Source organism: Pelophylax lessonae, assembly GCF_965119305.1.
Source record: "Pelophylax lessonae genome assembly, chromosome: 6".
Lineage (NCBI taxonomy): Eukaryota > Metazoa > Chordata > Amphibia > Anura > Ranidae > Pelophylax > Pelophylax lessonae.
In genome coordinates, this window is record NC_138773.1 from 203,017,189 (window position 1) to 203,043,229 (window position 26,041).

The window sequence follows — 26,041 nt, forward strand, 5'->3', positions numbered from 1 at the left end:
GCTTCTGTTGGAGGGGCAGCTGTACACAATCAGGGCCACTGATAAGGCAGTAAAACTGTTCCTGCTGTTGAAAGTGGAACTTTTCTTTTACTTTCAGGACGTAGGGGGGTAAAGTCACTGTCGCTATTTCGCTGCTACCCCCCCCCCCCCCTGGAGCCCTGTACACAATGACTAAATGTCAGTTGGTTCCTGTTGAACCAGCAGATACAAGCCGATATTCCTCCTGTGTGTACTAAGCATCCATACATGTGAAATGTTTTCTTGTTCAGCCCCAAACCAGGGAAATCACTTGATTTCCCTATGCCCACTAAACAGTGTGGATGGTTGAATCTCCTCTGGTAGCTACTGTACTTATATAGCCTTGGCTGTATGAATACCCAGACAGTGACTGCATCCAATTGGATTCAATATCTGATAGGTTGCAGTCATTGCTTGGCTGATAATTTGCCAGCTTTGATTTTGAAGCTGGCCTTTGTTGAGCTGGGTGGTGCCATCCATGGCTCAAATTTCTTCTGCTTTGGTAAGAGCCATGTATGGCTGGCTAGGTAGCTGAACTAATACAGAAATCATTTTTACTAAAAACAATTAGAACAATATGACTCCTTAGCTTTTTTTCTGTCATTATGATAAATCTTTATGTACATGCAATACCTTAAAATTAAATTGTAATGATATGCCTCTTGTAGAACCATTTCCATGTTAAATGATTGCCTCACCCCTAATTCAAGCACATTTTCTGCTTACAATGGCTTGCTAGATGCACATAAATAAAAAGAATTAACATTTTTCTGAAATGTTGCTAGCTATGTAGGTCTAATCTTCACTGAGATCCTTAAAGGAGAAGAACAGCCAAAGCCGAAGCAGTTTGTTCTGCAGTCCTGTGACCCATTTTCAACCGACAGCGGGCTGAAGTCGGCTGGCGTCACTAAGCCAGTCTAGGCTAGGGAAAGATCGTGACCACATGGTCGGGATCCACCCAGAAGTCTAGATCAGCACCTGGCTCAACCACTTAGCAAGCCGCTGAGAGACTGAGCCCGTTGCTCCCCCCACCACAGCCCAGCACTGAGTGTGGGGGGGCAGAGCAGAGAACCAGTGACTGGCAGTCACTGGCTCTCTGCTTACAGAGAACTGAGAACCAAGCAATCAGCGGTGTTTAATCGCTCAGTTTTCAATCTTAGAGCCGATGGGGGACAAATGAAGCATCGGACCGATTCACCTAGGTAAGAAGGATTGAAAAAAAAAAATAACTTGTTTAATGCAGCTATGTACAGTGCTAAGTAGATAAAACCTGAAAAAAAACAAACAAACAGTGGGGTTGATTTACTAAAACTGGAGTGTGTAAAGCTGTGTATGGTAGCCAATCAGCTTTTAACTTCAGCTTGTTTATTTAAAGCGGAGTGCCACCCTCATTTTCTTATTATCGGATTCCTGTAGGGAAAAGCATGTTAAAAAAGAATTGGACTTTTTTTTTTTTGGGGGGGGGGGGGTTCACTTACCTTATTTTAGGGGAATCCTTGTCCGACGTCATCCTTCTACGGCCGCGGCACCGGACGTCACTTCCGGTTTCGCATTGCGTCCTGGGAGATGTGCGTCATCCATCCCAGGATGCAATGGGAATGGCCGGCCGCTACTCTGATTGCCGATCGCAATCTACAGCGAATGCGCGAGATTGCGATCAGCATTCTGGGTGGACAGAAACCAGGAAGAGGGACACAGCGGCTTCAGACGCCAACACCGGAGATGGCCGCACGCTGCAATCAATTTTAAAGGTAAGAGTTTATCTATATTCAATTACTATACTGTACTGTAATGTGGGAATAGTGTTAGTTGGCGATAGCTTAGGATTAGGGGGGTATTTTTATCTCAAAAATGTTTTTGTGGCCGGAACTCCGCTTTAAGCTTTGACAAAAAACCTGCAAGATGGTTTCTATGCATAGCTGCACCAGATTTTGCACTCTCCAGTTTTTGTAAATCAAACCCTGTGTTTGATTATATTGATTCTTGCTAACTATCAGGTAGAGCTTTCATTTTTCCCAAAGTTTTGCTTTAAACAGATAGATGAAGCCATTATTTGAAAAAAAAAAAAAAAAAGAGTCTCTGGCCTATAGGATGGTGAAGAATGTATGTACATTGGACAATAAAAAAATAAAATAAAAATCGATGGGTGGTCGCCTAAACGTTTTCCAATAAAACCTCATATCTAGAGGGAAAGGGAAAGCACTAAGCAAACAAACCTGTCATACAGAAATCCAGACACACTTCAAATCATTTTTAAAACCTTCTACAAGACTCAGCCTCTCTAGGTCTTTTCACACAAATCTCAATTCTCATCTGATTTGTTTGCATTTCTCAGCCTTTGTCACAGTGCAGGGTTGAACAAATAGAAAAAGTACAGCCTAATTCAACTTAAAGTGCATGAGGAAAAAATTTGGTCCTACCAACATGTTTCCTTATCAGTAGGCCATTGTCAATCAATTAATGGAGACAGCTGGAGTCTGTGGAGCTGGGATTAGGTGGAAAGACAATGGCCTGTCCCAGGCTATTACAATTTAATCACTTTAACTAAATAAATAAGGCAGTCCTGAGCCGCTCACATGTCAACGGAATTCTGAACAAAAAGGAAACTTCAACAAGCATTGGTCTTTACTTGTTCGTCCCCTTTGGCAGGACAAGAGAGGGTTATTACTGTAGCTTTAAGTTCCATCTTTGTGTTTCTTGTCTTTGATTACCACTCGGACCTTGCCACTTTCTGGCACTAATTTGTCAAGCTAAACAAAGAAAGGATTTGTACCTCCTGTAAGGTCTCAATTAGAACTGGCTTCGTCTGCATTATGCACCATTCAACCAGGACACAATGACTATAATTACTGGAATTTGCACTAAATAACTGAAGAATTTGCAGCAAAGCCCTTCTCTCCCAACAGCAGTTTTCTTCTCCTAACCAGAGTGGTGAGAATGTGGACTCCTACTACTTAGAACTGCCAATGTATGTACATTGGGTTAAATGCTAATTCAACAAGGAATAAAGACTTGAACTGCAGTCACTGACCATGAACAAAACTTTAGGCACTAGCATTTAGGCAACTGATTTTGTGCTTAGCATGATCAAGAACAAACAGGGAGAGGATACCTCTGAAGAGGACGGACAGGATCACCACCATTTACTAGGTCTCCCCCACCCCTTAAACGAAATAAAAGCTACATAAACATTAGTTGCGAGGGACAACCGAAAGTAGTCCCTAATTTCTATAATTAGGGTTTACATGCAGTTTAATGATAGTCTACATTCGGCCATAGACGAACATATGTATCACTGGGACAGATGAAAGGTCAGACAACTGCATGCTCTAGAAGTCTTCTCCGATTTGGTTGATAGCACACTTGAAGTGAGTGGGTTGTTCCCTTTTCTCCACAGAACAGGGAGCAACTGAAGCCTGTTCACACACATATCCCAATGCGTTGGAACTGCACCTTGACCTGAAGGTTAACTAGAATATATATTATATCATTTTTTTATTTAGAATTTTTTTTTTCAACTAGGTATAGGATTGTTGCAAATTATTATTTTTTTAATTTTCTTTCTCACCCAGCAGATGGGGCTAGGGGCTGCTTTACACATTTTTCATAATATATTTTTCTGCTTTGCTAACAAATTTTGCAGAGCTCTGTACCTCTGAAGTATATACAGTCAGGTACATAAATATTGGGACATCGACACAATTCTAATCTTTTTGGCTCTATACACCACCACAATGGATTTGAAATGAAACAAACAAGACGTGCTTTAACTGCAGACTTCCAGCTTTAATTTGAGGGTATTTACATCCAAATCAGGTAAATGGTGTAGGAGTTTGTATATGTGCTTCACACTTTTTAAGGGACCAAAAGTAATGGGACAGATTAACAATCATAAATCAAACTTTCACTTTTTAATACTTGGTTGCAAATCCTTTGCAGTCAATTACAGTCTGAAGTCTGGAACGCAAAGACATCACCAGACGCTGGGTTTCGTCCCTGGTGATGCTCTGCCAGGCCTCTACTGCAACTGTCTTCAGTTCCTGCTTGCTCTTGGGGCATTTTCCCTTCAGTTTTGTCTTCAGCATGTGAAATGCATGCTCAATCGGATTCAGGTCAGGTGATTGACTTGGCCATCGGATAACATTCCACTTCTTTTCCTTAAAAAACTCTTTGGTTGCTTTCAAGTATGCTTCAGGTCATTGTTCATCTGCACTGTGAAGCGCCGTCCAATGAGTTCTGAAGCATTTGGCTGAATATGAGCAGATAATATTGCCCGAAACACTTCATAATTCATCCTGCTGCTTTTGTCAGCAGTCACATCATCAATAAATACAAGAGAACCAGTTCCATTGGAAGCTATACATGCCCACACCATGACACTACCACCACCATGCTTCACTGATGAGGTGGTATGCTTTGGATCATGAGCAGTTCATTTCCATACTCTTCTCTTCCCATCACTCTGGTACAAGTTCATCTTGGTCTCATCTGTCCATAGGATGTTGTTCCAGAACGGTGAAGGCTTTTTTAGATGTTGTTTGGCAAACTCTAATCTGGCCTTCCTGTTTTTGAGGCTCACCAATGGTTTACATCTTGTGGGGAACCCTCTGTATTCACTCTGGTGAAGTCTTCTCTTGAATGTTGACTTTGACATGCATACACCTACCTTCTGGAGTGTGTTCTTGATCTGGCCAACTGTTGTGAAGGCTGTTTTCTTCACCAGGCAAAGAATTCTTCGGTCATCCACCACAGTTGTTTTCCGTGGTCTTTTGGTGTGGCTGAGCTCACTGGTGCCTTCTTTCTTTTTAAGAATGTTCCAAACAGTTGATTTGGTCACATCTAATGTTTTTGCTATCTTTCTGATGGGTTTGTTTTGTTTTTTTCAGCCTAAAGATGGCTTGCTTCACTGATAGTGACAGCTCTTTGGATCTCATATTGAGAGTTGACAGCAACAGATTCCAAATGCAAATAGCACACTTGAAATGAACTCTGGACCTTTTATCTGCTCCTTGTAAATGAGATAATGAGGGAATAACACACACCTGGCCATGGAACAGCTGAGCAGCCAATTGTCCTATTACTTTTGGTCCCTTAAAAAGTGGGAGGCACATATACAAAACGTTGTAATTCCTACACCTTTCACCTGATTTGGATGTAAATACCCTCAAACTAAAGCTGAAAGTCTGCAGTTAAAGCACGTCTTGTTTGTTTCATTTCAAATCCATTGTGGTGGTGTATAGAGCGAAAAAAGTTTATAATAGTATCAATGTCTTAATATTTATGGACCTGACATTGTGTATATATATATACACATACACACACACACACACACACACATACATACATATATACATACACACACACACGGAAAGTCCCCCAGAAAAAAACTCCTTTTATCATAGGGGGGGTGGGGATGAATTCATGGACCCAAACAAAGTATAACTAAGGGCAAAACTTTTTTTTCCATCATTAAAAAGTGGAAGTAAAGAAAAATTCCCATATTTCGGGTTGTCCCCAGAAACGTAATAGAGGGGAAATCTTCAAATGGGAACACTGGGGTCCTCAAGGGATTTCCCTAATTTGCAGGGATTTCTCTCACTTCCTGTTTGGCTTAAGGATAGGAAGTGAATGAAAATCTCTACAATGGGACACAGATGGGAGAAAAAAAAATCTGACAGGGGTTATAACCCTCCCTGCTATATCCAAAATGAAAAAAAAAAAAAAAAAAAAGTTTTGCCTATACAGTAAGTATAACAGGGACTGAAAGATTGTGGAAGGGGTCCAGTGTCAGTTCATCTTTACATTTTTTCTGTAAAAGGAAAACTAACCTTTTAGGGACTGGTAAGCTGTAATATACTACATTTTTGTTTTTAGGTTTAGATATGCTTTGACAATTCTGGATTTCTAAACCCATTATAACCATGGTTATCTCATTGATTACCACCAGTATTGTCCAATTATGTTTTATTAAACTGAAATAAATTATTAAATAAACTTCCTTTGTAGAAAAATAGAAGATTGAAACGGTTTTGGGATTTCTATGAAAAAAAATGAAGATATTAAAATCAATTGTTTATCGGATCATGTTTTTGGCTAAGCTGTTGAACCTGTATCAAGGTTTGTTAACTTTGAGTGATCTTAAACATTACATATTGTTACCTGCACACTTGAAGCTTTGAGCAGTGAGACCCCTCTCCAAAGCTAATGTTGTCAAGATACCAAGGAAACTTGAGGTTACAGACTGGCGCTTGCTCCTCTGCAGCTCCCTAAGTGATGGATGTTCTTTGGGTGTGTTCCTAAGAGGCACAAGCAGATGCTGATCTTGTTGTCGAGCAGCATTAGCAGCAGATATAATGGCATCCATCCATTCTTGAGCTTTCTGTCGAGTTTCAGTTCGAAGCCGAAGAACATCTTGAGGAAAAATTACTTGGAAACAAGAATCATACCCATCAAGAGTGTCCATCTGGACAGATACACAAAGACTAATGGTATAACTAAGTAATGGATCCTCATCCAGGCAACTAGACTGATATGCCGTTAGGTGGGAAGTGGAAAGAACAAAAATGAATGCCTTCCAGTTATTATGGATTGTTAATCGATAAAGGGTCCCTGTTTTCAGCGTGTTTTTGTGGTGGCCATTGGTCAAGTTCATGGCTCTTGAAAGTTCTGTAAGCTTGTTTGACAAGCTTTGATTTTCTAAATAGTCACAATTATTGTCAGCCACATTTTTAGACCTTGTTATGACATCATGTTGATTGCTCATATAATCTGAAACTAAAGTCAAGGCACGTACTCCTTCCCATAACTTCTGCCCCCAGTCCAAGGCCTCCCAAGCAGAATCTGCTTTCAGTTGCAATTGACTGTTATCTGACATTAATACTTCAACTAGTTTGGTTTCATGGCTTCCAGTAATGGTGATGCTTTCTATATTAGCAAGAGGATAAGCAGTGATGGCATTGTGATTACCACTGCTATCAGTCCCATAGATGTGCAGTTTGTACTGAGACATCTCAGCATAACAATTCTTCCAAAAGCTCTCTTGAGTTTTTCGAGTCTCCAGGAATCCCTTTTTGAGAATATTTGGCAACATGTGTTCTAGAAAAAACAACAAAAAAAGCAAGAAACATTAGGAAATAGCAGTACTTTGAGACATTAGAAAGGTTATACTGTATTGCAAATTTACAGAATTCTGGAAGTTTGGAAAGTTCAGAAGACACCTGAAGTCTCACTGTTGCTTTTCTATGAGCTTCCATTTTTTTTAATCAATCCATTTTTTTGGGGTTCCATCAAAAGGGTACAGTATAAAATAAGCAAAAAAAAAAAAAAAAAAACACAACTACAAAACTAGTGTAACTGCAAAAATATATTACATAATAACAGAAAAAAAGGAAGAAAATATAAAAAGTATTTACGTAATAATTGCACAATACGAATACAAGAGTATTCCTTACAGTCAAGTTTAATGACATATAAAAGTATAGAAGATTTGTAAGGGGACCAATATATGGTCCTAACAGTAAAACTGTAATAAACGGGAATAAGAACATACGGTTTCATAAGTCTGCCCAATAGATTGTGTGTGTGTGTGTATATATATATATATATATATATATATATATATATATATATATATATATATATATATACACATACATACATACATACACACACACACACACACACACACATATACACACACACACTGTAGGTTTTTGTCTAAATTGTATATAAAATATTAGTGTTGTCTTGATTTATAAACTTCAAACCAATTAGACCATGATTTCCAGAATGTGTAATTTTATGAGCTTCTTGAGCACACACACTTCACAGAATGACAAGGGACATAAGAACTGATATACTAAAAGGAGAATAGGCTGTTCACCTAAGCAAAGTGCAAGTTCACTCTGCAAAAATGAATGTTAGTATAAAAGGTGAGCCTGCGTTACCATTGAAAAGGTAAAGAAGGAAATACATTTTTTTTTTCTTTACTGTGATTAGTTTTCTAAACATAGCTTCAACTCATTCCTTAAAGCGGAGTTCCACCCTGGAATTTTTTTTTTTTTTAAATACCCCCGGGACAGTCAGGGCTAGTGCATTCCACAATGGCTGGCCTCTGATCTGTCCCGGGTTGCACTTACCTGTTAGGACAAATACTTACCTTGAAAACGTCTTGTCCAGCGCTGCCATCTCAGATGTGGGCAGCTTGAAGCCAGCGAGATCCTCTTCGGCGTCCTCTTCTGCCTTCTTCGGTCCCACGATGCCCTGCGCCGGCCCCACCGTTACTTCCGGGTCGCACGCGTCATCCCTCCACAGCTTCTGGGCATGCCCAGAAGCTGTTTAGAAGGGGATGACGCGCGCGCCCCGGAACTGACGTCGGGGCCGGTGCAGGCACAATGATTCCTGGGAGCGATGACGTTCAGCTCCCAGGAATCATTGCAGAGCCAGGAAGTGACGACGAGGGGCCGGGGCCGAGGAAGGAGGAAGAAGGAAGTAAGGTAAGTATATTTTCTTCGCTACGAGGTAAGTAAAAAAAAAAATACGATTATCCATTTCTTTTTCAGGTGACCCGGAGCGAGAAGATGGAGGTAAGTATAAAATTAGGGTGGAACTCCACTTTAAGCCAGATACACACAGGCTGAATGTCGGGAGACATTTGCAGGTTCAAAATAAAAACAGCCCACATTCGTGTGTATGTCGGTTTGGCCAGTTTCTGTTGGACGTGCATGCTGGAAATCCAGCAGCCGAGTGACTCCCGATCAGTGCTCTCAGCCAATGGCAGAGAGCACCAATTAGAATGTTCTGGCGAGGGGGGCGTTCCCCCTGTCAGAACACAATAGCTCAGCATAGGAGATTGCTATACTAACTTCGCATAGTATATCGGCTCCGATCAGAGAGGACAGTTTTATTTAGTTCAACCCGTTCAACGGAAAACAAAACGAATAGTGTGTACCAGGCTTTAAGCTCTGTGAATATGAGACGTGGGGCAGTTCACAGACCAGCAACTGTCAGACTATCCTGCATATGTTCAGTTATAATTATGTAGTACTGCCCCCTTAAAAGCTGCTGGTGTTTAACACTTTTGGATTCCCCTGGGTTACCCGTAGTAACTGCAAGCAGAAATCTTAGCACTTTACGTTCTTGGCTCAGTCAATGATCAGTCTAGGGGTTGATGTTTTTGTTGTTTTTATTTTATATTCGGATAGGAGAAGGGATGAGCGGGATACACCAGCGTTTGAACTATTCACAATTCTAAAGACTTCTAACTTGAGAATGCGGCAAGGCCGCTGTTTTATCTTGCCACTAGATGAATCTGAGGTAAAATGTTCCTGTTTGTATTTCTCTTTAGGGCTCTCACCTACCACCCTCTTTCTCTTTACCAGTCGACACCCGTCCACTGGTTATACTCCCCGGAGTGGTCCCCTTCCTGGGCAGACCCCTGGGCAAGATCCTCTGTACTCCCGATACTGCTTTCCAGATTCTCGCAGTGCCCCAACTCCTCCAGTCAACTCTCCTGGACCTCTGGGCTCAGCTCCACACTGCTGGTTCACCAGGCCGACTGCCTGTGACCATCACCATCCACTTCAAAAGAGGAGGCAGCAGCCACCCTCTTTCTGGGACTCTGCTTCCCACCAAAGACCTCTACCACACGTGCCCCTGGCTTTATATACTGCACCCCACAATGCACCAAGACAACTGTCTGTGCAAATCCCAAGTACCAAGAGGAACCCAGGACCCACAGTATTAGCGTAGGGTCTGACAATGGGTCCAAGGATTTCATCCCAATACCTAATGGCAGTCAGGTGCCATTTTCTAGCCTGTAGAGGTGTGTGTGTCCCTCCATAGATATGCCTCCCCAGACCATCACTGACCCACCACCAAACTGGTCCTGCTGAATGATATTCCAGGCAGCATTATGTTTTCCACAACTTCTCCAGACCCTTTAATGTTTTCCAACAGGATCATTTGCCAGAAGCCTATTCAATCTGTTCAGGAGCTCCGCGATGCTCTGGTCCAGATCCAGGCAATGATCGGCCTCATGTGGTGAGACTATACAGCCAGTTCCTGGAAAATGAAGGAATTGATACCACTGAATGGCCCCCACGCTCCCCTGACCTAAAACCAATACAACACCTCTGGGACATTATGTTTCGGTACACCCGACACCACCAGGTTGCACCTCAGTTTGTTCAGGAGCTCAGTGATGTCCTGGTCCAGATCTGGGAGGAAATACCCCAGGACAACATCCGTTGTCTTATTAGGAGCATGTCACAAAGTTGTCAGGCATGCATACAAGCACGTGGGGACCATACAAACTACTGAGTACCATTTTGAGTTTCTTTAATGAAATTTCAGCAAAATGGACTAGCCTGCTGCATCATTTTTTCACTTTGATTTTCAGGGCGTCTTTGAATTCAGCCCTCCATAGGGTGATCATTTTCATTTCCATCAAACGATGTGGCATCCTTTTGTTCCTAACACATTACTCAGTCCATATCAGTATAGTTATCCAACATGATGATATTTTTCCCCATTGAGATCCGATGTGTTTTCAAAGTGTTCCATTAATTTTTTTTGAGCAGTGTATGATACTAATCTGAAAGAATATTTTTTGTATTCTTTGATAACCAGTATACACATATATACATATACACACACACACACCTAAAATAATACCAGGGTCATGCAAATATATTCACCATAACACACATACAATTTGAAACTCTGTATAAGGAACAGATAGAGTTCCGAAACATACTGTATCTACATTTGTAAGGTTAAAAAAAAAAAAGATCTTAGACTTAGCAAATCTAGACATATAATGGCTCATGGTTTTGTTCTAGCATTCATTATGTATACTGGATGAAGAAGAAGAAGAAAAAAAAAAGGGAAGAACAACAGAAAAGCTATTACAGGTCTTTGAAATCACACTAATCCCTTTAAAGTACACATAATGGTTATGCATTTTGACCATTTTATTTTTTTTTCTTAATCCAGTAAAAGGGTTAGCAAATCTGTACTGCAATTGGGTTCTCTGTTTTGTGCACAGATGACATTTTCAGCTTTGGAGATGTCTTTTCCATCCCCAAATGCACCCTCATTCCCACTTGCATTACTGACCTACGAACGGGTTTGATTGGATGTTCTCAATACAAATACAAGAAGCCCTCATGTTTCTATTCTGACAACAAGCTTCTCAATCTTCTGTGAAGTGGGCAGTTCTTTTAAAATTCAAAAATCTTTTAAGGTCAGGATGGAAGCTGGCATGGAATAGATCAATCAAAGGCCATGGCTCGATGTCCCTTCCAGATTTAATGAAAGAGGCAATACCTTTCCATTTAATTTAGTTCCACAAATAGAGAAATTGAATTAAAGGGGGAACAAAAGAAATGTAATCACAGAAAATCACCTAACATCTGGGCAGCGCTTTTACAGTGTAATCCCCCCCCCCCCCCAAAAAAAAAGAAAAAAGACAGACAGATGGGACAACATGTGCAATTTTATAATTTTATAGCTATAGCATTTAAGGCTTATTTAGGTCTCTTATTAAAAAGAAGTAAAGTGGTACTTAAGTAAATGTATGTACAAATTGAAAAAAATTAACTACCGTAATCCAATTGGGGGTTTACAAGTACAACCCCAAATCTAAAAAAAGTTAGGACACTGTAAAATCTACATGCAATGATTTGCAACTCTCATGAACCCCTACTTTCTTTTATATCAAAGGAGAAGTTCCCTTAAACAAATAAATATATGCACATTTTTTTTGCAGGTTAAAAAAATGTGCATTTACTATAAAGAAAAATGTGCATTTACTATAAAAAAAAAAAAATGTGCATTTACTATTTATTTTTGTAGGAACCTGGAAAGCATTGCATCCGTGATCAGCAGAACACGGGTGCCATGCAGGACTCCCGCAGACAGTCGTACGGACAAGCAGTTTCACACTGTCAGGAAGAATCAATGAACTACCAGAGCACTCAACAGCCGGTGCCGTTGCTACAGTAACATGCTACTCCCAGAATATGGGTGTAACATGTTACGAAAGGTGAACTTATCATTTATACTGAGAAAAATGTACCATTTGAAAAAAATAAGGCCATTTTTAAAGTTGATGGCAGCAACATGTCTCAAAAAAGTTGGGACGGGGGGGAAAAAAAACGGGCAAAGTAAGTGGTACAAACAAAAAAGAACTAGAAGAACATTTTGCAGCTAATTTGGTTAATTGGTAACAGGTCAGTAACAGGATTGGGTATAAAAAAAGCATCTTATGCCTCGTTTCCACTGAGCGGAATGGTTCGGGTCGGTACAGTTTGGAAGGGTTAGAATGGTCAGGTCTAATCAGGTGAGCGTTTCCACTGCAGGTCGGGCCACCAGGGACCATGTGGGGTTTACACCAAACGTGGTGTTTGTTTTGCGCTTTCATTTGACGTGAGCATTGAAGTTTTCCTGTCCACCAATTAGTGGAATGTATCGTGTGATGCCAGTAGCTCCGCCCTAACCTTACCGTACCATTTCCTATGGCCCTACATCTGAAGCAGGACCAGGAATGGTGCGGTTTGGTTCGGTTGTATGGGCCACTTTCATAATGGAAACACCTAAAATAGCGTACCGTACCGAACCAACCCGAACCGATCCGCTCAGTGGAAACGAGGCATTAGAGAGTCAGTGTCTCAGAAGTCAAGATGGGCAAAGGTTCATCAATCTGTAAAAAGCTAGGTCCAAAATTGTGGAACAATTTCAGAATAATGTTCCTCAATGTACAATTGCAAAGACTTTAAATATATCATCATCTACAGTACATGATAGATATCAAAAAGTTACCAGAATCTGGAAAAATGTGTGCAAAGGACAAGGCCAAAATGCAAAATTGGATGCGTGATCTTCGGGCCCTCAGGTGGCACTGCATTAAAAACAGGCATGATTCTGTGATTGACATCACTGCATAACAACTGCCACCATTTTATTTCACAGGATTTCTCATTTTAGAAAATATAGAATGTTTTTGGGGTTTTGGGTAATCTTAAGGCCTAAAATTTTAACGTGTGCCAAAAAAACAAAAAAGTCTGAGACAGTGAAAGGGTTAAACTAGGGCCCGGCAACCCCCAGCACGAGTGCTCCTCCTTTCCTCGGACTGCACTCAGCCTTGCCACAGGACATGAAGCACAACTGCTCCTTCCTGCACTGCATACAGCTGAGATCGAAATATTTTACAAACACAGCCTCCATCTGCACACTGCTTAGCTTGCTGGTGCAGTTCTCAGATTGGAAAAGCAGCCCAGCTGCAACAGTCAGCTACATACTATGCAGATCAAGGTTGCATCTGTAAAAGAATCTGATCTCAGCTGTATGCAATGTTGGGAAGCGGGATTTATGTTATGTTAAGTGGCCCGCAGTGACCCCATGCTCTGCCCTACTGACCCCATCCTCTGCCCTGCTGATTCCTGTTCTCTGCCGAGCAGACTCCATTCTATGCCCTGCTGACCCCTGTTCTATGCCCTGCTGACACCTGTACATTACCCTGCTGACCCCCCCCCCCCCCAACCGCTCAGCTAACCTCTGTAAACTGCCCTGAGGACCCCCTGTTCTCTGCCTTACTGAACCCTATACTCTACCCTGCTAACCCTTGTTGTCTGCCCTGCTGAACCCTGTTCTTCACCCTAGCAAACCCTTGTCCTCTGCTTTGTTGACTGCTATATACCCTCCCCCCCCCCCCCCCCCCACTGACCTGACATCCTCTGCCCTGCTGGCCTCTGTACACTGCCCTAAAAACTGATCCTATCATCCTATCCTCTGCCCTGGTGACCAACTAATTCTCTGACCCCCTGACATTCTTAACTGCACCCCTATATCTGATATGCTAGACCTGGTCCTGGAGTTCAGTCAGATGCCCAAAGCTGCCTGCTCTAATTTTGAACTGGTAATTAACTAGCTGTTGGAAACTACTAATTTGGAGGTGCAGGAATTGGGCCTACTTGAGATCTGAAGGTTCAAAATTTGGGGCTGATTTATTATGAATGTGCAGGAATTGGGGCTGGTCTGAGATGTGAAGGTGCAGGAAATGGGGTGATCTGAGGTGTGATGGTGCAGGAGTTGGGCCTATATGAGATCTGAAGGTTCAAAAATTGGGGCGGATTTAAAGTGTGAAGGTGCAGGAACTGGGGCTGATCTGAGCTGTAAACGTGCAGGAATTGGGTTGATCTGAGGTTTGATGGAGAAGAAAATAGGCTATCTGCGGTTTGATGGAGCAGGAATTTAGCTTATCTGTGAGAGTGTGGGATTTTGGCTGATTTGAGGTATGATAATGCAGGATTTGGAACTGATCTAAGATGAGAAGGCATAAGAATTTCAGTGATCTCAGGTGTGAATGTGCAGGAACTGGGCCTTATTTGATGATGGTGCAGAAATTTGGTCTTATCTCAGGTTTAGTGGTGCAGGAATTGGGGCTGATCTGAGGTGTGAAGGTGCAGGAATTGGGGTGATCTAATGTATATAGTGATGTATATAGTGCAGGAATCGGGGTGATCTGAGGTGTGAAGGAGCAGAAACTGGGCTATCTGTGGTGTAAAGGTGCAAAGCTCAATTAAGAGTGTGATGTTGACTTTTTCAATCAGTCCAGGACTATGAAATAGATCCCCGGAGTCAGGTAGGCAATGGTACTTAAAGCAACCCTGTCACTGTGGAAGTCATATCTGTAAAAAAAAAAAAAAAAAACACACAGGGTAAAAACGCATTTCTCCCAGTGCTAGCACTACTGAAGACTACTCTCATCCTGAGACTAGATCATCCAGTCCCCTGGAAAAAGACACTTCCAGCAGGAAGAACCATTGAGAGCGACACAAGGACCCAGGAGATAAACCCTTCTGGATGTGTTGGTTTACCAGTAGACTCCGGGGGACCATTTCTCCGAAACGGAGAGGCACTCAGTGGCATAGGCACTGGTAAAGGTGTGTATTTACATAGTTCTTCTACATGTATGCCTTTTTCTCCCTGAAACGTTTTTAAGAGCAACTAGGTTGCTTTAAAACAACATGCTGGCAACTAAACCTAGCTGATTTGCACCCCATAGACATCCCGACTGTCATTCAATATACAATAATTATTATCTACTAGACATTAAGCCCGTTAAATTAATGGGCGCTAGAACATATGTAGCGTCCCTGTTGCCCTAGCAACATCCGGAACACGCGCAGAGCTGGCCGAGCGGCTCTCACGTGTGAGTGCGCACCTGCCGCGTTCCCGCGCACACCCGCCGCTTCAACATTTTCGCCCGGCCGCCCGAAGTCTCTGCGCTCCAAGTCCCAACGGCTGTCCGTGGGGCACATGCGCAGTAGCGCAATCCCACGGACACAGGGACTGGACGCAGAGACACTTGTACTTTATATAGTAAGATGGTTACCATTTCTAATTTCAGAAAATAAACTGCTACAATTTATACAGACCAGGAAATATAAACTACATAGAAAGCAGTCATAATGCATGGAGCTACAATTCATTTTCCTACCATCTCCACAAAACTAGAAGCCAGTTAAATTCATGAGGCTTCCATATTATTGCATTTATATTTTATTTAACTTTCACCCCAGCAAAGTAGTATAGTAATTAAATTTAATAAAAGAAGGGCTACTGCATGTTGCTATATATTTTAAAAGCAAGATATTACACAGTCCTATATCATGTAAAGATAATGTAAAATGAACAGATTTGCAATTATAATAATAAGTCACGTAATGCTTTTATGAGGATATTTGAAAGCACTTTGCAGAAACAAATTATAGGTTATTAGCATTCGTTATAATGGGATTACACTGATTTTATCATGTAGTGAAAAATTTACAGAAGTCCTATTTTATCCACCATTAATGGAATAAAGGCCAACGTAATTGGTATTTTAGGGTCATTCTAAATAAGAAGCTGTCTTTCCAAAGACAGGAACCACACTGCACTTTGTCTAGTTCATCTTTATCTGCCTGCAGTTACCAAGTATTAGATTTTCTGCACAGATTCAGCTTTTGTACAGATCTAATGAAGCTTGGAAAGATGTGACATGATACACTAAGCTATATTATATTACTGGAAATGTCAGGTCCTTATTTTGCTGAACCTTTTTGTGCAGCTGACACGGTTACCAAAAACGGAAGAAATAACAACATTTTCTATTCCGGGAGATCGTCTCTTTACTATTGATATTGTATATGGACAAAAATATATATTTATAATAATATAGATTTTTAAAAATGTTGAATATATAAATGACAGCCGACTACATCTATAACTGATATTTACGTTTTTAGCAAGTATGGCGTGCTTGAATACTGCATTAACCTCTTATGTCTCCATTAGTTTCCAGTGGTTAGATTTCCCCACAATAATTTGTGTCTCAACATGCTCTTACAAAACTATAGCAAAGCAGTCACAGAAAGTTCAGCTCCCCAATGACTTACATTGTGGAGAGCTGATTGGGGAAAAAAGATACAATTATTCAACTTTGTAATCGGTGCGGAGTAACGCAGAAGAGGGAAGTTTGGTGGGTGACTCATGACCATGGAAATCTTCAGAGAACAGGAAGGTTTTAGATGGGACCATGTCTCAAAGGGAAACAAAAAAAAAAGGGAGTAAGACATCTTCCCCAGAGAACTGCAGGGACATGCCTAAATCTCCTTTCCACTTTAGCCATTGGATGGATACAGCACATGAGCATAAATGTTTAGCCTGCTTTTCTCTGCAGAAAAGGCAACAACCTCCTATTGCTAAGCATTTTTCCAGAACATAAGCACTCCATACTGTCCATTTATTTGTGTAAAATAAACTTCTTCAAGTGTATGTACCTGAAGCCAACTGGGTTTTACAGTGAATGAAGTGGATAAGGATTAGCGACCCTGTAAATTTAGGAAATTCACAAACGACAGGGGCTTTTACCCATCATAGTCTTTGAAAAACTGCAAAAACTTTTTGGCTTTACACAAACTTTAATGAGGAAGCAATATACAGTGCCTTGAAAAAGTATTCATACCCCATGACATTTTCCACATTTTGTCACGTAACAACCAAAAACTTAAACAAAAGTGGCACAGAATTGTGAAGTGGAAGAAAAATGATAAATGATTTTCATATTTTTTTACAAATAAGTATGTAAAAAACTTTGGAGTGCATTTGTATTTAGCCCCCGAGTCAATACTTTGTAGAACCACCTTTCGCTGAGATTACAGCTGCAAGTCTTTTTGGGGATGTCTCTACCAGCTTTAGGGCTCTTTCACACGGTCCGCCTCCGTAGGCGGATCCGCGTTGCTCAGCGGGGATCGATCCGCGATCCCCGCTGAGCCGGCAGATGACAGCTCCGACTCCGCTTGCAGAGTGGAGAGGGAGGTGTCACAGCCCCCGCTGCCCTCTATGGGGGATCGGATGAGAGCGGACCGCCTGTCCGCTCTCATCAGATCCGATCCGCTCCGATTACTGAACGGATGGAAAAATAGGGTTTCCATCCGTCCAGATTTCACGGACAGGATCGGATGCGGATGGCAGAGGGGTGTCAGCGGAGGTGTCTCCGCTGACACCCGCTGCCCCATAGAGCTGCATGGAGGATCCGATCAGATCCGCCTAAAAAACTGACAGGCGGATCTGATCGGATCGCCCGTGTGAAAGAGCCCTTACACATCTAGAGAGTGAAATATTTGCCCATTCTTCCTTGCAAAATTGCTCAGGTTCTGTCAGATTGGATGGAGAGCATCTGTGAACAGCAATTTTTAAGTCTTGCCACAGATTCTCAATTGGATTTTGGTCTGGACTTTGACTGGGCCATTCCAACACATGAATATGCTTTGATCTAAACCATTCCATTGTAGCCCTGGCTATATGTTTAGGGTTGTTGTCCTGCTGGAAGGTGAACCTCCACCCCAGTCTCAAGTCTTTTGCAGACTCCAACAGATTTTCTTCTAAGATTTAAAAAAAAAAAAAGTACTTGGTCACCAACTGACTCAAAGGGTACCTCTGCGCTTCTGGAGGAGCCAGTTATTAACTGCGATACTAGTAATACAGACTGCTGCTACTTAACCAAATAACGAAAATATTTGTACAAGCATAAAATGAAAAAATAGTAGCGCATGAGTCAATGTAAAATTGGCTCAACAGGACTACATGTGACCAGTGGCGTAGCGTGGGGGGTGCAGGTGGGCCGGCCGCACCGGGCGCAACATCTGGGGGGGCGCATCTGCAGTGTCACTCTGTCTGTCTGACTCTGACATACACAGTTCACACACTCTGTGGCTGCCTCCATCTTTAGGCTGGGAGATGTCCAGCACGGCTGCCCTATGGCTGAAAATGGCGGGGTGGGGCTGGACTGTGCCTCACCTGTCCATTGGTGTAGGGTGGGGTGGCGTTGCAAGCCAAGCCCGCCTATGCTGCCTCTCCTCACTGCTCGGTCAATTTCGCAGCGAGTAAGTCAGCAGCCTGGTGCTGTCACAGAGTGTTTTTTTTTTTTTTGATTGGCCGAAAGGTATGTCTGCATTGAAAGGGGGCACTATGATCTCTCTGCATTGAAGGGGGGCACACTGGTTATTCTGCATTGAAAGGGGGCACACTGGTCTCTCTGCATTGAAAGGGGGTACGCTGGTCATTCTGCATTGAAAAGGGGCATGCTGGACATTCTGCATTGAAAGGGGGCACGCTGGTCTGTTCTTAATTGAAAGGGGGCACGATGAACTCTCTGCATTGAAGGGGGGCACACTGGTCAATCTGCATTGAAAGGGGGCACGCTGGTCTCTATGCATTGAAAGGGGGCACGCTGGTCATTTTGCATTGAAAGGGGGCACGCTGGTCATTTTGCATTGAAAGGGGGCACGCTGGTCATTCTGCATTGAAAGGGGGCATGCTGGTCATTCTGCATTGAAAGGGGGCCCGCTGGTCTCTCTGCATTGAAAGGGGGCCCGCTGGTCTCTCTGCATTGAAAGGGGGCCCGCTGGTCTCTCTGCATTGAAAGGGGGCACGCTGGTCATGCTGCCTTGAAAGGGGGCACGCTGGTCATTCTGCCTTGAAAGGGGGCACGCTGGTCTCTCTGCATTGAAAGGGGGCACGCCAGTCATTCAAACTTGTATTTAGATGCATTTTACTTTAATTAGTAATTACATCAGTATTTTCATAACAAACAATACATGTGCTTAGGGGGTAAGGGTTTCTTTAACTAATCTAGTGGAAGAGACTCAAGTGCTAAAATCCCGCGGGTTAGGGGGCGCAAATTACTTGCCTTGCAACGGGTGCTGACAACCCACGCTACGCCACTGCATGTGACACATAGGAAATGTGCAATTAACTAAAAATGACACTCAACTTCCACTTTAGACATCACAGAGTCCTTTTAAAATATATCATAAAATGTCCAATAAAACAGCCGTCAGCTCGTGAAGTCTTATGGGGTTTACCTCTTTACCACCACCAAGTGCCAAAAGTAGGGTCAGGAGAAGTGGCAACTCACCAGATGCTGTTGCTCAAATGTTCTCACAGATGAGCAAAAACACAGGGGTTTGCAGTGGGCCAGCAGGAAGCATAAAGGTTAAATATGGTCCACACAGCTGTAAAGTCGCAATCCACTCCTTTCAATGCAATCCTCAGGTTTTCTTCTAAGATTGTCCTGGCTCTATCCATCTTCAATACAGGGCCGATAAGACTTCACAAGCTGACGGCTGTTTTATTGGACATTTTAGGATATATTTTAAAAGGACTCTGTGATGTCTAAAGTGGAAGTTGAGTGTAATTTTTTAGTTAATTGCACATTTCCTATGTGTTGCATGTAGTCCTGTTGAGCCAATTTTACATTGACTCTTGCGCTACTATTTTTTCTTCTAAAGGCCCGTACACACGTACCGATCGTCGGCATACAAACGTCGGTGGACGAAGGATCTGCCGATTGTACGCGTGTTAGTATGGTGCCTCCGACAGATGTCTGCGCACAATCCGCGGACAAAAGTCTTTCGTGCAAACATGAAAATATTTGTATGCCGACACCAGAACGGACGATTGTTCGCCTGTCAGTACACAATTCGGCCGACAGACCGCAGATTTGCAAGACTGGGCATGCTCAGAAAATAGAAAACACAGGGAAAGTTAACCATTACATGACATCACTTCTGCAGTCGGCGGACAAAATTCTTGTGCTGTCCTTGTGCTGTCTTTGCACTTTTCAGCAGACACCGACATCCCGGGGAGAAAAGAGGAACATTTGTAAGCCGACCATCGGTACGTGTGTACGGGGCTTAAGATTGCCCTGTATATTTCACGGTGGAGGATGGTGTGTTCAGGGTGATGTGCAGTGTTAGTTTTCAAAGTTCAATTTTGGTCTCATCTAACCAGAGCACCTTCTTCCAAATGTTTGCTGTGTCACCCACATGGCTTCTTGCAAACTGCAAACAGGACTTCTTATGGCTTTCTTTCAACAATGGCTTTCTTCTTGCCACTCTTCCATAAAGGCCAGATTTCTGGAGTGGCACAACTAATAGTTGGACAGATTATCCCACCTGAGCTGTGGATCTCTGCAGCTCCTCCAGAGTTACCATGGACCTCTTAGCTGCTTCTCTGATTATTGCTCTCCGTGCCCAGCCTGTCAGTTTAGGTGGACAGCCATGTTTTGGTAGGTTTGCAGTTGTGCCATGCTCTTTACATTTTCAGATGATGGATTAAAGAGTGCTCTGTGAGATGTTCAAAGCTTGGATATTTGTTTTATAACCTAACCTGCTTTAAACCTTTCCACAACTGGATCCCATACCTGTTTGGCGTGTTGATTGGCCTTCATGATGTGGTTTGTTTACTAAGGTTCTCTAACAAACCTCTGAGGGCTTCGCAGAACAGCTGCATCTATATTGAGACTAAATTACACACAGGTGGACTTTTTTTTACTAATTAGGTGACTTCTGGAGGCAATTGGTTTCACTAGATTTTAGTTAGGGGTATCAGAGTAAAGGGGGTTGAATACAAATGCACACCACACTTTTCAGATATTTGTAAAAAATCTTGAAAACTATTTATCGTTTTCCTTCCAATTCACAATTATGTGCCACTTTGTGTTGGTCTATCAAATAAAATCCCAATAACATACAGTTACATTTTGTTGTAACATGACAAAATGTGGAAAATTTCAAGGGGTATGAATACTTTTCAAGGCACTGTATGTATCTTTCTGGTGGCAATAGCTTAAAAAGCCTCCGTGATGCTACGCCCCAGCTTCTGCGGGTATTCAACTGGCTGAATGAGTTGAATGCTTGTTTCCCCATCATACTAAGTGGCATAAGCCAGCGAGAGGAACCCCCGTGTGCAGTGAGGGCAGCATGAATTCACGCACCCAGAAGTGCTAAATACTTGAGGACACAGGGGGGCAGCATTCTGACATAGTTGCAAGACACAAGCCACTGGGAAACAGTACAAGTATTGTTATTTGCAATTTTGAACCTGTAATTACAGGTTTACTGTAGGCCCTGTTCACACCTGAGTGTATTTCAGCTCGTAAAACGCTCATCTCTGAAGTCTCAAAACGCCCAACAAGAAAAATCCCAAAGGAGGAGAGAAGAGCACCACTTGAGTTCAAGATTATGACATAAATACGTAGTAACTTACATTAGGGAAGGATAAAAGCATCTGTCAGGTACATAACGGTTCCACGATGGTGAGAGGGGTCCGCACAATCCAGGGTGCCTCAGGTACAGAGCGTCAGACCAGCTGGCTGTGTGCGTCTGGGCGATCAGAGAGATGCGGCTGTGGAGGGAACCGGAGGGCGTCTGACGTCAGCGGCAGGGAACTGGCAAGATGGCTGAGGGAGCTTCAAGACGCGTTTTGGAGTCTGTGTGAGGGCCCGGGCGGGGCTTGTCCAGCATTTGCCTAGGAAAGACTTTCTCTCCCTAGGTTATTCACTTCAACTGAAGAAGGAGTGTGCATGCCCTGCCCTGCACGCGTCTTGAAGCTCCCTCAGCCATTTTGCCAGTTACCTCCCGCTAACGTCAAGACGCCCTCCGGTTCCCTCCACGGCCACATCTCTCTGATCTCCCCGATCGCACACAGCCAGCTGTACCTGAGGCACCCTGGATTGTGCGAACCCCTCTCATCATCGTGGAACCATTTTGTATCTGACAGATGCTTTTATCCTTACCTTAATGTAAGTTACTATGTATTGATGCTCTTCCCTCCTCCTTTATCCATCTAGAGTTGACTTCACTCTGCTTGAATGAGCTGACCCTGCGCTGCGGAACACCCTTGGATTGCGTCTAAGAACTATCAGAAATTTGCACATGGAATCTTAATCCCCCCTCTGTGCAAACAATTTTTGCCCCACCTGTGTACATCAACGCTTTTATCTGCCATTGTTTCAGCTTATATCTATATGAACTCATTGACCTTTGACCTCTGAGCGCCTAAACCAGTCTCTCAACAAGCAAAATCCCATTCATTTCAATGGCCCCTGTTCATATCTGAGCGTTTTGTCACTTGAAGCAAAACGCCTGAAGCTCAGAAAAGTACATGAGCTTTTTTTTTGGCTGATTACAAGCGTTTTTGTTAGATGTCAATGACTGCCTCCAAACACCTGCAAAAAACACCTGAAAAAAGCCAGAGAAAACGCCTGAAAACGATACGCTCAGGTGTGAATTGAGCCTTAATCATAGGGATAACTATAAATAGACTGTTGTCCAAGAAGTGTAGGTTTTTTTTAAATGTATTTCTAATAAACCTGGACCTTTAATGAAGTATTTCCCCATAGGGAGATGGAAGGAGACACACAAAGAGATATCCATACCAGTATTTCCTTCAATGTCTCTGGTGAAGTGTACCCCTTGGCTTGATGAGCGTTGCAAAGGTGCGGCCTTGCGTATATTCGTCCAGTCTATATGACTGACATCAGACCGTGACCTGTTGTGACCTGGTCTAAATTTTGAAGTGTCTTCAGCAAGGCCCACTGGGTCATTAAGCGAATGAGGTCTGTCACGTCTACGGTGACAAGCACTGAATAAGTTATAAGCGGAGGAGTCTTTTTCCTGTCCTGGCAACAAAGGAATGTCAGGAAATGTTCTCCTAGTTGATGAAAAATGTTCTTTGGCATGAATCCCATTCTCTGCTTTGGCATCAAAGAGACTGCTCTTACACCTCTCCCAAATAATGCTACATTTTGAGGTGTTTGCATTTTGCCCATCAACCTCCTGCTTGATTTTACTGGATATGTCATTTCCTAACAGTTCGGGAGCTTCATGAATTCCGAAGACTTCGGACTGATGGTTACCATGCTCTAGTTTTTCAAAAGAGTTGAAGAAATCCTCCGTGACCTCTAGTGCTGGACTGATATCATCCACTTCCAGTGCTTCCATTGCTTTATCATTAATGATGCATCATCAGTCAGTTAGGAAGAATGCATATCAGCTGATCAAAGTTAAGAGTCAACACGAACAATCTAAAAAAAAAAAAAAAGAAAAATTGTCATTTAATCACTTTTATTGTTTTAACATTTGCTGGAAAAAAAAAAACATTAACTTATTGTTACAGTTATATATAATGGTAACTGTCAAGATCAGGGGTGTCAAACTCAGTTTAATCGCGGGCTGCATCAACATTATGGTCGCCCTTAGAAGGCCTTCTATCTCTAGCCCACCATTATCAGAAGTCAAGTGCCCCCACCCTCCCTTACAACACAGTGCATCCCCTTTACCATGTACTGCTGCTGGGAAGAGGCTGGAAGCAGCAACTGCAGGATCTGGAGGAGGGCTGGAGTCTGCTGAATGCGGAGACCAGTGGAGGCAGAGAGGAGGGTTGCTGCGGCTGCACAGAGAGGTGAAGGATCTGTAGGAGGAGTTGTGTCCTCCTCTCTGCTGCCAGTTGGGGGGAGGGGGTGGTCCTCTCTGCAGCTGCAGGGGGAAGCACAGGATCTGGCAGAGGAGTTCTGTCCTCTCTGCTGCCGTCTGCTGAGACAAGGTGGGGGGCAGAGATGCAGCAGCTGCAGGAGAGGTGCAAGGGCCACATGAAATGGCCTGGAGGGCTGGATTCGTCCCGCGGGCCTTGTGTTTGACACCTGTGGTCTAGATCAGTGGTCCTCAACTCCGGTCCTCAAGGCCCACTAACAGGCCAGATTTTAAGTATTACCTTGGGGAGATGCAGACTTGAGTACTGCAATCACTGAGCAGCAAATGATATCACCTGGGATGTATTTCAGTTATCTTGCAAACCTGGCCTGTTAGTGGGCCCTGTAGGCCAGGGTTGAGGACCACTGGTCTAGATAGTATGAAATAGTTTATACTACTGACATAAGGTGTAACTAGCAAAGAAATGCAGATCAGTGTGCATGGAAATATAATACAAAACTGTCAGTCTAAATGTTTTTTTCACGATTAGGATTTTATTTATTAGGGCTTCTGTACACAAGCAACTAAATGCATCCCTCCATACATATTGTTCAAACCTAAAGCTAGAGAAGAGCACCATGAATATAAAAAGAATCGGTCATGGGAAAAAATTACTGCAGCAGTTTCCCAAAATTTCCAGTCACCAGCAATTGTTAGATTGTTAGCACAGCTAAAGCTCCAACACACCACCCCACATATTCATATAGGCCCATAACTTGATGGACGTTCTCATTGGCCAATATGAATGTTCAGGAGGCAGGAACAGGCAGGCAAGCTCGGAGAGTGCTAAAGCTTTGCCAATCAAAATGGTCTGACATTCCGTTCTGATAAGGGGGTTAAAGTGGTCCTAAAGCCTAAACATTTTTTACCTAATGCATTAAGCACTTGCTGAACAGGCCTTTTCTGGAACTTTTGGTTTACAAGGTTAAATTAGCATATGTGTGAGCAAAGGGTGTGCCAGGTGTGCCTGGGACCACCCTAATCACCCCATGTGGCTCAGATTGCCCCTGTTTGGACCCCTGATATTTCACCAAAGCCCTCCAAAAGGGGCTCCTTAAAAAACTGTAAAAAAAATAAAATAGTAAAAAAGAATAAAAAATAAAATAATACAAATGAAAAACTACTGACACCGTCCACTCCCCTACAGACACCAATCCCTACTCGACTGAAATGGTCAGTATATATACACATGAACACACACGCATATGTGTTTGAGCTTTTGGATGCACACCCTAATGCAATAATCTGCGCACACCTATGTAAATTAGTATTTTATGCGAAAAAAATTACTTAGAACCTCCAAATATTACATACATTTTTTTTAGCAGAGATCTTATAGAAAGAAAATGGCGATCATTGCAATATTTTATATCATACTGTATTTGCGCAGCGGGCTTTAAAGCTCACTTTTTTGGGGGGAAAAGTACATTTTAATGAGTTAAAAAAGAAACAAACAAAAAAAAAAAAAACGCAAAAGTTACCCCAATTTTGTATAATGTGAAAGATGATGTTACGCCAAGTAAATTGATACCTCACATGTCATACTTAATTACGCACGCTGGAATGGCGATAAACTTTGGTACTTAAAAATCTCTACAGGCGTCGCTTTCAATTTTTTTACAGGTTACCACTTGTGTGGTTTGAACACCGTTTACATATGCGAGCATGACTTACGTATGCGTTCGCTTCTACGCACGAGCACGAAGGGATGGAGTGCTTTAAATTTCTTTTTTCATATTTAGCAGTGTGACTAAAGCATTTGGCTGTACCAGACATTGAGCGACATATAAAGTGGTACAATCTTTTATCCACTGGGCATAGATGCTCATTCTAGCTACTTTTGCTGCCTCCTCATATCATAATTGACAATGGTAATTGGGTTACCCAGAATCGTATGGTCAACAGGTGACACTAATCGGGTTAGGGCAGGCAAAAATTCCTCTTCAAAATACAATACAGGAAAAGGGTTAGCTCCTGTTCACACCTGTGCGACATGCGATATACAAATCGCACTTGAAGTCACATCTAATGTCTTTCTATGGCACCATCTTAAAATGTGTGATTTGAAATAGCGTGATTTCAAAAATAATTTTTGCACTATTTTTGAGCTATTGAGACATGCCTGAGGTCCAGCCACCGCTTAAATATTGGAGGTGGTGACT

The 26,041-nt window shown here is 42.6% G+C and overlaps 1 protein-coding gene across 1 annotated transcript in view; it reads right to left on the reverse strand.

Annotated features, from left to right (window-relative positions):
* PLEKHM3 (pleckstrin homology domain containing M3) overlaps positions 1-23,431 on the reverse strand; it is a 240,107-nt gene extending 216,676 nt beyond the window's left edge. The window contains exons 1-2 of the mRNA XM_082262028.1: positions 22,787-23,431; positions 6,178-7,113 (exon numbers count right to left, since the gene is read on the reverse strand). Of these exons, the coding sequence (XP_082118154.1) occupies positions 6,178-7,113; positions 22,787-23,351 (1,501 nt within the window). The 5' untranslated portion in view covers positions 23,352-23,431. The remainder of the gene's footprint in view (positions 1-6,177; positions 7,114-22,786) is intronic.
* Positions 23,432-26,041: the final 2,610 nt, after the last annotated feature.